The sequence below is a fragment of the Chinchilla lanigera genome, unplaced genomic scaffold, assembly GCF_000276665.1.
Source record: "Chinchilla lanigera isolate Chin_1 unplaced genomic scaffold, ChiLan1.0 scaffold00068, whole genome shotgun sequence".
NCBI lineage: Eukaryota > Metazoa > Chordata > Mammalia > Rodentia > Chinchillidae > Chinchilla > Chinchilla lanigera.
Genome location: NW_004955469.1, coordinates 9,731,609 through 9,744,462, shown reverse-complemented (window position 1 = coordinate 9,744,462; position 12,854 = coordinate 9,731,609). Strand labels below are relative to the sequence as shown.

Here is a 12,854-nt window from a genome sequence, read left to right as displayed (position 1 = left end):
TACTAAAGAGGAGAGTCTTTCTACTTAGTGATTTCCTTTTGTCCTCTCCCTCCCTGCCTGCCAGTGGCCCACAAATATCTACGGGGTGGGTCGAGGTGAACAGAGCAAGGAATCAGCTGAGTCTGGGTGCACCTCGCATCTCTGCTGTTTGCTAACTGCGTGACCATGGACAGTGTCGAGGGCCTGAGATTGAAATCCCTCAGTCTGAGGGTGGTGGGGACAGCGGGGGTCCCTGTGAAGTTGAAGTGCAGTCAGTGTCATGTATGGAGTAAAGGACCCAGCTTTGCTGCCTGAGGCGGAGCAGAGAGTAGCAGTTCACTCCCTTCTGACCCCTGCATGCCTCTGGAAGGAGGGGTACTCTCCCATCCCTTGCTTGCTTAAATTCACAGCTTCTCCTCTGTTGGATGTCATGCGGCTTTAGATGTTTTTGACCTGATGGCCCTGTGGGTCAGGGGCTGCTCTGTGTGTGTGTTTGGCCCGACTGCCACCCTCTTTTGTGAAGAATGTGGAACCCCGTGCATCTTGCTTCTGGTGAGGTCAAAACCAGGGCACCAGAGCGCTGGTTCAGCAGCAGGCAGCAGTTTCGTACTCACTACTTTTAAGGGATTGTGTAACTATGAAAAGTCACCAAGGGAAAATCGAGACCAGATTTCTGACTTCTCAAAATAGTTTAATACATGAGGAATGCCTCAGTCAGAGTTCTCGGCTGACTACAAAAGAACGAGCTGTGGTTGGACCATCAGAACAGGCCATCTCTGGCATCTTGAACTGCAGTTTTTCAGTAGTCACTGTCACAACCAGAACATGTTCCTGCCAGACCCCTCAACTTTCAAGCTTAGTCCTGGGTTGCAAAAGAAACTGCCCCAGTGAGACGGGTGTCCCCAAACACAGGAAGGAGCTTCTCTTGGGTCACTGCACACTCACTCATGGCAAGTGCCCACACAGTTTTTTTTTAAATATTGGAATCACTGCCTGGGCATGGTGGCACACGCCTGTAATCCCAGCAGTCGGGAGGCTGAGGCAGGAGGATTGTTGCAAGTTCGAGGCCAACCTGGGCTACAAAGTGAACTCGAGGCCAGCTTGAACTGCATAGCGGGACCGTCTCAAAAAGACAAAAAAACAAAATATTGGAATCATGTAGAGGCAAAAAGTTGTCACATTTACTAATTTGCAAAGTGACTGACGTTCAGGGTTGGGAGGTGTTTTTAGCTATTGTTGGTTGGGAGAGTGGTTTGTTTGCTTGTTTGTTTCTTGAGACAGGGTCTCACTATATAGTTTACGCTGGTTTTGCACTTGCTGTATACCCCAGGTTGGCCGTGAACTTGTCACAGTCCTCCTGCCTCAGCATCATAGTGTTAGAAATATAGGCAGGTGCTACCACGCCTGGCTTCAGGTTTTAAATTCTTTACTAGTGTTTTTAATTTTTAATTTTAAAAATACCTAGCCAGGCATGGTGGCACATGCCTATAGTCCCAGCACTCAGGAGGCCAAGGCAGGAGGATTGCCGTGAGTTCAAGGTCAGGCTGAATATACACAGCAAGACCCTCTCTCAAGAACAAAACAAAAAAAAAAACCTAAAAAATTGCAGTACTCCAGTACTTTTCACCTAGTTTCACTAGTTATTCATATTGTACTATATTTGTTTTATTGATAACTCTCAAAATACATAAATATGCTTTTTTTATGAACCACCCATTTTGAGAGTAATTTGTAATCATCATGACCCTACCCTTCTTTTTTCTTCTGTGAGTTTTAACCCAGGGCGTTTGTACTGAGCTACCTCCTCAGGCCATTTATTTTGAGAGGTTTTACTGAGTCACTAAATTGCTGAGGTTCGACTCAAATTTACAATCCTTTGCCTCAACCTCCCAGAATGCTGGGATTATAGGTATTTGCCACCAGGCCCAGCTAACTCTTTACCTATTAATACTTCTGAATATATCTCTTAAGGACAAGAACATAAGAATTATCAAATTTAAGATATTTATCACTGAAACAATCTTGTATGCAACCAAATAATGTCAAATAGTATTTATAACTTTTGTCAGATATCCAACCTAAGATGATGTGTCATAGTTATTTTGTTGCTCAAGTTTCCTTTAATGTGAAACAAGTCCTTAAACCTTTTTTGTCTTGAATTACCAGTTTTTTTAATGTTTCATGTTTTTGGTACCCTAAGAAATCTGCTCAGTATAAAGTTACAAAGATTGCATCCTATTTTCTTCTAGAAGTTTTGCTGTTTTAACTCTTTATATTTAGCTCTACAGACTCGGCTTGAATTAATGTGTATGGTATGAGTTCATGCTTTTAAATACAGATATCCATTTCTTCTATCATCATTTGATTTTTAAAAAACACTATCCTTTTCTCCATGGAATCTTTGACATCTTTGTTAAAAATAAATTGACCATCTATCTATGGGTCTGTTTCAGGACTCTTCCAGTCAAGTGCTCCACTTGTCTGTCACTGACACTGTCTCACTGTCTGCTCACCATAGGTTATAGTAAGTCCTGAAATCAGATAGTTTACATCACCCACCAGTGTTCTACTTCAACACTGTTTGGTTATTTGTATTTTACATTTCCACATAAATTTTAAGACAGGGTCTTTTTGTAGTCAAGGCTGTCCTTGAACTTGTGACCCTCCTGCATCAGTTTCTCAAGTGCTGGGACTACAGACGTGTGCAACAATGCCTTCCACATAAATTTTAAAATCTTTTTGCCCGTTTCTAACAATTCTGAACTGGGATTTTTATTGGAACTGTGGTGAACCTATAGTTGAGTTTGGCAGAATTGACATCTTAATAATATTGAGTTTTCTAGCCCATGAATTTCTCACTATTCATTTACATTTTCATTAATTTCTCTTACTTTCTTTAGCAAAATTATACAGATCTTACACATATTCAGTTAAACTAAGCCCTAACCACTTCATATTTTATGCTACTGTAAATGGTATTGTTTTGAAATTCTTTCATATTCTTCACTGCACTTTTTTATTGACCTTGCACCTCTTACCCTACTAGTAGATTTTTGCAGAATTTCTTAGAATTTCTACGTAAGATTTGTGCCGTGTTCAAAGAAAAACCTTAACTTCCTCCTTTCCGGTGTGTGTACCTTTCCTTCCTGTCTTTTCACACTTGCTAAGCAATCTAGTACAAGGTTAAGCACAAACAGTGAGAACAGAGGTCCTGGGTTTGTTCCCAATATACAGGACAAACCATTTGGTCTCACTGTAGATTTTTCACAAATACTCTGTCAAGATCAAATTACACTTTCTATTTCAAATTTCCTGAATTTTTTTATCATGAATATAGAATTTTGTAACTTTTCTTGTCCTACTGGTATTATAAAAAATTTTGTTATTTTTTGTGATGCTCAGGTTTGAGTCTGGGGCTATGCACATGCTAGGGAAACACTACCATTGAGCTACACCCCCCAACCTGTACTGACTTTTCATAAATGTTAAGCCTGTAGTCCCAGCATTCCTTGGATAAATTATACTTGCTCATGATGTTTTTTATGTTTTTATGCATACATATATGTAAATACATATGTATATATTCCTTGCTTTAAAAAAAAAATTAAGATTTTGAGCTGGGCCTGATGGCACATGCCTGTAATCCCAGCAGTCTGGAAGACTGAGGCAGGATTGCAAATCCAAGCCCAGCCTGGGCCATTTAGTGAGACTCCATCTCAAAATAAAAAATAAAAAGGGCTAGGATTATAGATCTGGGAAAAACACCCTGGGTTCAAACCACACACACACACACAAGATTTTGTATCTATAATTGATCTACATTTTTTTTCAAAACAGGGTCTCACTGTGTAATTCAAGCTGACCTTGAACTCACTATGTGATCCAGGCTGGCCTTGAAGTCACAGTGATCCTCCTGCTTCAAGCCTCCTCAGTGCTGGGATTATAAATGTGTACCACTGCACCCAACAGATCTATTTCTTTTCTTGTCATTGCCTAGTCTCTGTATCATGGGAATGCTGGCCTTATGAAATGATTTGCAGTGTGTTCACTTGACTCTTCTATTTTCTGAATCTATACAGATTAGTATTATCTCTTGCTTAAATTCTTGCAAGAATTCTCCAGTGAAGACATCTAGCTTAGTTTTCTTTGTGGGAAAACTTTCCATTTTTTTGCATTTATATTTTTTTAACACAGTGTGTCAGCTTTCATTTCTATGACCAAACACCTGAGAAAAACAAAGGAAGAAGGACTTATTTTGGCTTATGATTTCAGAGGTTCAGTCCGTGGTCACCTGGCTGTAATGCTGATAGACCTGTGGTGAGGCAGAAACATCATGGTACCAGGAGGCAGAGCAGGAAAGAGCCTAAGAGGAAGGGGTGGGGACAACACATACTCTTCAAAGGCACAACCCCAGTAACCCACTTCCTCCAACTGAGTCTCACCCCCGACAGCCGTTCAGCCATGAACCTACTGATGGATTTCAATGATGTCAGTGCCCTCGTGGTCCAATACTTCAGTCCCTTTTCTTTCTGTTTCATACCCCTTGTCACTACTGTCTACATTTCATGTAGTACTTATACAGGTTGACTTACTGCTTTCCTATGAGTGTTAACATCTGGTATATGTCTTCCTGTGTCTGGTTTGTTTCATTCAACATAACATTTTCCAGTTCCATCCATCTTGCTGCAAATGACAGAATGTCATTCTTTTTTACAACTGCGTAGTATTCTATTATATAAAAATGCCACATTTTCTTTCTCCCTTCATCCATTAAAAGGTGTCTGGGTTGGCTCCATGTTTGGGCTGTTGTGATTAGTGCTACAATAAACATAAGGGTACAAGTGTCTTTTTGATATAAAGATTTCATCTCCTTTGGGTGTATATGCAGTAGGAGAATTGCTGGATTATAGGGTTTCTTTAGTTTTTTGAGGAATCTCTATACAGTCTTCTATAAAGACCATACTAATTTACATTCCCATCAACAGCATCTGAGAATTCCCATTTCTCCAAATCCTAACCAGCATTTGTTACCTTTTGATGATAGCCATTCTAAATGGAACCCTCCCTCCCATTTTAATACAAGAAGAACTTAATTTTGCAGTCCGAGTTTTGCAGTAAATAGCACTGTGAATGAAAAGAAATCAAGTTGTGAAAAATTTTGATGCCTAAATAATGCCTTCAGCATACACACTTCTGCCAAACTGTGCTTCACTGGCTTTGGCAATGGTGAAAAGCAACTTAAGTGGTTACAATTCAATGTTCTCACATACCAGTACAATATTTCCTTCACTTTTTCTTGCAATTTTTAAAATTGAGACAAAATGTTAGTACATCTCTATGGTGTACATTACAGCAATTCAATACATGAATACAATGTATACAATCAAATCAAGGTAATAGACATTTCCACCTCAACTGTAATCACTGTTACACATTGGGAATTTCATATTCTTCTAGTCATTTTGAGCTATGTCATAGATTGTCTCAACCAGTAGTTACCCTACTGTGCTAACGAAGAACCAAAAGTAATTCTTCCACTGTTTTGGCACCCTTTATTGAACTTCTCTCCATTCCCCCTCCACTTGCCCTTCTTAGTGTCTAGTGACCACTGCTCATTCCATTCTCTTACAAGGTTGGCTTAACTGATTTCCACGGATGAGAACTTACGGTGTGGTACAATATTTCAAAGTCTTGTCTGCAGCCACCTAAACACCCAGTTAGCAGCCGGGTATGGTGGCACACGCCTGTATTCCCAGCGCTTGGGAGGCTGAGGTAAAAGGATCGCTGGGAGTTCAAGGCCAGCCTGGGATCCATAGTAAGTTCATGACTAGCCTGAACTACATAGTGAGAGTCTGTCTCAAAACACCAAAAACAAATACCCTATTAGCTAACAGGAGGGTGTAAAACTAATTCCTGCCCATGGTGCAAGAATGTTTCCCCTCGGCCCTGGCCCTGTTCTGGTCAGGTTGCAAGATCAAAATGAAGGAGTCACAGAGGTGTGGCTTACCTAGTCATTATATATTTTTATTATCTTAATTTTTTTGAAAAATAGAAGCTTATAGCAAATCAATATAAAAGTACATAAAGGAAAAAAAGAATATTGCCTTCAAACATTGCAAATAAGAAAAACAAATGTAAAAACTTGATACATATCCATCCTTTTCCTTCTCTGTGTTCTTCAAATTTTTTTCCTTCTCTCATTTCTTCTCCCAATAAGATTATACTAAAATTTCCTTTTCTAGCTTAACTACAAACATTTCTCTAGGTATGTATACATATTGCTAACACTTTACTAATAGCTGCATAAACGGCATACTTTTCCATAGTAAGAATTTATTAACGTAAGTGAAATAAATCAGACTTGCATGTGTAAACATCCTATTGTCTCCCTATAAATGAACCTGAAAGAGTAAATAAGATCCAAAATCTACAATAGATATTGTGAAAGGGAAAGAAACTGCTCAAAAGGAAAGAACAACTGGGATGGGAAAAGAAGAAAAGAAGGAAGTGAAAAAGAAAAATAAATATATATATATACACAAAAGATAGCTAAGATAATTATACTACTAATTTCTTTAGTTCATGGAAAAGAACAGTTTGTGCTTATATTGTTTGATCAATTTTGTGTGCCTGTATTTTGTAATCTGAGTAACTACTTTGAAGCTATCAATACGCATTAACCATCAATTTTCTATTATTTTGTTTTGAAATTCTGTATCATTTTTATTGTTTTTTTCTCTTTAAAAAAATGTATCAACTTTTATTCAGCCATTCTCCTACTTGGTAGTCAGTGGCTTGCCTTTGGAGACAGTGCTGCAGTCAGCATCTCTGTGTATAGATTCCTCAGGTACAGGAGCTTCTGATTCTGTGTGAGTCTTGAGGGCAGCGTTGCTCAGTCACAGGACACACACTACAACGGAACCCAATGCTCTGTAAAATTAATATGTGCAGTACCAATGAGTGTGTGTGTGTGTGTGTGTAAAAGGTACAATAAGCTCAGGCACATACATTTCCTAGTGATTGAACAAATGTTCATGTATTTACTTAGGATTCCTGTTCTAAAATTGCAGGTCTTTATCCATTTTTATCTGGGATGTGACATGTTTTTACCAATTAGTTGTTGAGTATTAGGGATGCCACAAATATTGGAAGAATTCTCACCAAATCTGAACTTTTTATTTGGCTTTACGCATTGTCTTTGAGGTTATAATTTTCTTTATAAAATACAGAAGTGTTCCTTTTTCATTATTGCTTTTGGATTTACTGGCTTGCTTGTGGTCTCTCAGTCTGAAGTTACGCAGATACTCACCTACATTTTCATCTTACTATTTTGCTATTTTATTTTTAAATCTAAGCCTTTGAACTGCCTGGATTTGGCAGGGAGGGTACTGGAACTCAGGGCCTTTACAGTCACCTGTATCCCCAGCTCTTTTTTTGAGACAGGGTCCCAGTAAGTCTCTAAATTTCCCAGACAAGGCTCAAACTTGTGATCCTCCTACCTCAGCTTTCCAGAGTACTGGGTCAGGGCGTGGACCACCATACCCAGCAGATCTGCTTGTCATTTAATTTTGTGTATAAAAGGAAGACTGACGACTTGGAATATTAGAGTTTGCCATAACTTATTTCCCCCCTTTGCAATGGAGATTTCACCTGGGGCACACTACCAATGAGCTACATCCCTAGCCCTTTGTATTTCCTATTTTGAGATTTACTAAATTGCCCAGGCTGACCTTGAACTTGCAGTCCTCTTGCCTCAGCCTCCAGAGTGCTGGGTTTACCGGTGTGTGCCATACCTGGCTTTCTGTTCTGATCCTTCACCCTCCGGTATCTTTGTTCTCTGAGGCCTGCCTTCTCTCTAGAAATCTGGCCCAGACTATACCAAGCTTTCTTGGTATCCAACAGCATTTAAGAACTGCCACACGATTCAGCACTTGATCCACAGTGGATTTTGTTTCTTTCACACTGCCCATCACTGTGCTGGGCACACAGTTTACTGAGTCCTTCAGCTATACCTGACACAGTCCAAAGGCCAAGGCTCTTTATAAAGCTGAGGAACAGCCTCAGGATTTGTTACACAGGTCTTGGGTCTAAGGAACCAGCAACAGTGAACAACTACAAATGCCCCTGACAGTTGTTGAATGCCGGAATATTTTCAGGTGAGACTGTATAATCACATTTAAGTCTACGGCCATTCCACCCTGAATGCGCCCGATCTCATCTGTATAATCACATTTAAATTGTTTTAAGCATATGTGTCAGAGGAACACGTGAGGAGGTATCTATCTGAAGGCAGAGGGCAATGGACTTTACGGTGTTTTCTCTTTGCTTACTTGACGGCCCTCTCCAACTTGGATCTTGGAAAATGGAAAGAAACCTGCCACACCCCTGTAGTTTAACATCTGAATGTCTCTTGCCAATCTGCATGCATTTTTAATGGAGAACTGTCTGATTCTAGGGCTAGGCAGTGAATATACAAGATGAGCCTGGGGCATCTTGTAATATACCAGAAAGCGAGTATTCAAAACAGAATGACTGAGCTATGTATGTGTAAGGGACACGGAAGCCAAATGAAAATAGCTCCCAGTGTCCAAAGCTGGAACAGTCTGAACAACAAAATAAGTAATGTATTGGATAATAGCCCAAATAAATAACCCTGAGCTTAGACTGATGTAAATAAGCAATTGGATAAATAGGAGAAAAGAGACAAATCTCACATACAGAATAATTAAAAATAATTTGTATCAGTACTCCACTTTCAAGAAGATACCGCATAACTTCAGTTATAACTCCTTGCCCTTTAGGAACAGAATATATTTGGTGATTTACCTCGAAGGAGTACAGTATGAAAAGGGACAAGGGCTGGGGATGTAGCTCGGTGGTAGAATGCTGGCCTAGCATGCACAAGGCCCTGAGTTCAATCCCCAGCACCACAGAACAAAGAGAGCAAGGTGGCTTCACAGTGGACAAACCTGGCAAAGGCTGCATCAGCCAGGTGGCCAAGGTTAACATCAGTGACGTCGGGCTGGGGATTTAGCTCAGTGGCAAAAAGCGCCTGCCTGGCAAGCGCAAGGTCGTGAGTTCGGTTCCGGTACCGGAGGGAAAAAAAAAAAAATCAGTGACGTCATGTGGTAGGACATACACTTGACAGGACGAGAATGGCACTTCACTCGTGTGGTTTTCCTTGCAGAAAAACCACAACCACACTCTAACCTTTGAGAAAAACAGACAAATCCCAACTAAAGCCCATTCTACACAATTCCTGACCAGTCTTCCTCAAAAGTATGAAAGGCATCAAAAATGATGTCTAAGTGTTGTAGCCTAAGGACAACTTAACACTTAAATGTAAAGTGTTATCTTGGATGAGATCCTGGAACAGAAAGAGGACATTAAGCAAAAACTAATAAATCTGAATAAAGTATGGAGTTCAGTTAATAATATATCAGTATTGCCAGGGATATAGCTCAGTGGCACAGCACCGCCTCACAAGCTCAAGGTTGTGAGTTCAATTCCAAGTACCAAAAAAAAATAATATCAATATTATCTTACTAATTATAATGTACCACAGTAAGATGTTAGGAGGGGTATGTGGAAACTTTCTGCACTTTCCTTATATCTTTTCTATAAATTGTTTATTAAATTTATTTGAGTATTTTTAAAATACAGTTTGGGCAACATTGACTACATGCTTATCTTCACAACTGTGCTTTCTGTTACAGGGTGCTGGTGACAGTTTTGTGGGAGCCTTGGCCTTCTACCTGGCTTACTACCCAAATCTGTCCTTGGAAGAAATGCTCAAGAGATCCAATTTCATCGCAGCAGTCAGTGTCCAGACTGCAGGAACACAGTCATCTTTTCCATATAAGAAAGATCTTCCACTTACTCTGTTTTGAATGCTGCTAACCCCCAAATAAATACACCTGGAAATAACATGTACTTGTGAGTGGCCAGCCAGCAAACACTTACTAGAAAATCTTTTTTTCTTTGCAAATATTATGTCCATTTACTAAGTCACCTTGAAGTACTGGCCCACAGTATTTTCTGTGACCCTTAGGCAATCTCAGTCTTGGAATACCAGGAAGAACAGCTGCTTAGAACAGTTACGTCACACTGGCTAACGTGCTACAATCAGCAATAATGATGGCATCAAACAGCCTAGAAAATGACAAACTGTAGTAACTATCAATTGTCACCTTTAACTGTATGAACTAGATTCGTGGTTATATGACAAAATCTAAACAAACCAGAAAATTATATGCAGTAAGTCCTCAATGTGTCAATGTTACTCTCAGGAGAAAATTTAAAAGAGGTTAGGGAAAAAATAAAGTAGAAGAGGAAGAGATTAGAAGCAAGGCTGGAGGACAAGGGGGATCACGCAAACTCTGGGAAACTGGTGCAGAAGGCAGGAGGGAAAGAGAATAAAAGGACTAGAACAGAGCAACCACAGAGAAGCTACAAACCATGTTCACACTCATAAAAACAAGACCAATGAAGGACAAATAACCAAGAAAAGAAGGAGAGAGAAAAAAAATGCCCACTTCCAGGTTTGTCTCTGCTGTCACTGGTAGACCGTGTGTGGAGACAGAGTCCAGATCCACGTTGATTTATGGCAGAGGCCAGCAGTAGCTTTCTGGCAGGGTAGTGCATAATCCCAGTGAGCCTGCACCTGTATTTCCTCTGAAGTTCAGGCTGGTTTCTGGCCATGAGGCTGAGACCAGATCTGTTCAGCCTGCAGCCAACAGCGCGCCTTCTGTGGACCTGAACTCAGCTCGGAGCCCCTAAATGGATCCAGAAGTTGTTCTGAGTTCTGAGCGCAGCAGCTCTCCAAGATGGCTCCCAATCGCCCTCTCCCACAGGACCACTGAGCCCTCAGCACTCACCCCGCTAGTGCAGTCCCCCCACTGCTTCTCCCTGTGGAAGACTCTGGTGTTGCCAGCAGTCACCGTGTTTGCAGGTTTGAACCACTCCTCCCAGACAGTGAGTCCTGGATTCAGAGAAGGCTCCACCAGCTACCTCCTTCTTTTCAAGGTTTTTTCACTCTCCCCATGGGCTTCAATTCTCCCTTCAGACCCTTCCTGGGTCCAGGGGACCCACTTCCCTCCTTCTTGTCTTCCTTACTTTGCTTTTTTTTTTTCCTCTCACTTTGCTATGTTACAGTGCCTGGACTGCAGCTCTCAGTGAGGCTTTTTCTCTGCTCCTTACCACTCCACCATCTTCAAGCTCTCATCTATGAATAACAGTCCTTTGCTTTTCATGCATTCGTAAGAGCCAACTAGAATTAGATTCCACAATCCAGATCTGTGCAAACATTCGCACTCTTCAGGGCCAGCAAGTTCTGTTGCCAACAGCTTGTGAATGTTAAGTGTACACCACACATCAGGGGTGAAAGCACCAGTGTCAAAAGCCAGAACAGAGAATGTTCAAGAAAGCAAAGGAACATAAAATTGATCTCCTTTGGGGAGAGGAATCTGACACTCTTGAGCTTGACTGTCAAATTAAAGCTAAGCTGTCAAACCTGTGATACAGTAAGCCAGAAGTTTGGGTATTTATGAAAATATTTCACTGTATATGGCAGCAACCGACTGATATGAACACCCACATTTGGCTCAAGGGCTGAACAGACAGGTCATCAGGTCAGGTATTTAGGCTTTTGCTTTTTAAAATGATCTGAGTGTGGCATAGACCCTTTACATTGACTTAGCTAGGATCTTCTAAAAGATTTTTCTTGTAACCAAAGACCATTGTGTATATTTCAACCTAAAAATAGCCAACATCTCACCTGTTATTGCTTTGAACCAGAGCTTTAACAAAAGATGCCACAAAATAGCTATAATGCCACAGCACTTAAGACTCAGCAACTGTTTACATCTAATTCCATCTCCGCAGAGCTGCTCTTGTATTTCTTCGAAAGGCTTAGACTGGGCCTGGGGAGGAACACCTGCTATTTTGGAACAGCACTCATTTCCTAATGCTTGTGGCCAGGGTGGGCACACACATCATTCTCTCCTACAAGGACTTTCACTGAGGTAACTAACTAGCAAACTCACTTTCACTAAGGTACACTAGCAAAACTTAAAAGGAAAAGAAGCCATGTGCTCCTGAGCTGACCTTTTCAGAAAGAAACCTGGAAGATAAAGGGGAAAACTGGAGTTTTGAAAATCTGTGAGAAACAATAGCCTAAGTGACAAATTATATGGATTGGGGCAGGGCAGTACTGTAGTTCTTATCTGAACATCATGATTATCAGTGGAATTTCCAAGCTAAATAGCTGTGGGGTGCCACCATGCTCCAGAAGCCTAGAAGCGGAGTGGCTTATGGAAACATACTATAGCTCTGCTTAGTTTTTTGCTTAGTTTTTTGTTTTTGTTTTTGAGACAGAGTCTCACTATGTAGTCCAGGCTGGCCTCCAATTCACAGCGATCCTCCTGCTTTAGCCTCCCAAATGCTGGGATTACAGGTGTATGCCACCATGCCCAGCCTCCTCTTGGTTTTGAAGAAAGATCTAGGGGATAATGAATCCAAAGCTGTCTTTAAAAAATCCTAGCCACTGCTTTGGTTATTTGGGGTTAGAATATGAATCAATGGCATTGTTCCTAATTATATAAGCACAAATCAAAACCGTAAGTTCTTGTCTTGGTTTCCTCCGTCATCCTTCCTGTTCACCCCTGTCATCCATTATTCCACTGTTATTACATGGAGTTTCTTTAAGATCACCCGGAGTGCTATTCTGCCTTTTCTGTGAAGTACTTGGAGGAGCAACCCAGAAGCCCTTACTCAGGTCTCATTATGGAAAAATGTCTTTTATCATATGAAACAATGGCTATTTTTTAGTAATGTGGTTGATTTTCTAAATTTCAAATAGTAAAGGAAGACATCAC

At 40.6% G+C, this 12,854-nt stretch overlaps 1 protein-coding gene across 4 annotated transcripts in view; it reads left to right on the top strand.

Moving 5' to 3' along the window:
* The window catches only part of Rbks (ribokinase), a 96,847-nt gene extending 86,935 nt beyond the window's left edge, over positions 1–9,912 (top strand). For 2 of the 4 annotated variants that reach the window (XM_013522606.1, XM_005400521.2), the window contains exon 8: positions 9,696–9,906. In XM_013522606.1, coding sequence (XP_013378060.1) covers positions 9,696–9,869 — 174 coding nt within the window. In that variant the 3' untranslated portion in view covers positions 9,870–9,906. Of the gene's footprint in view, positions 1–9,695 lie in introns of all 4 variants that reach the window. The other 2 variants (XR_001236972.1, XM_013522607.1) reach the window with 2 other exon arrangements.
* Positions 9,913–12,854: the final 2,942 nt, after the last annotated feature.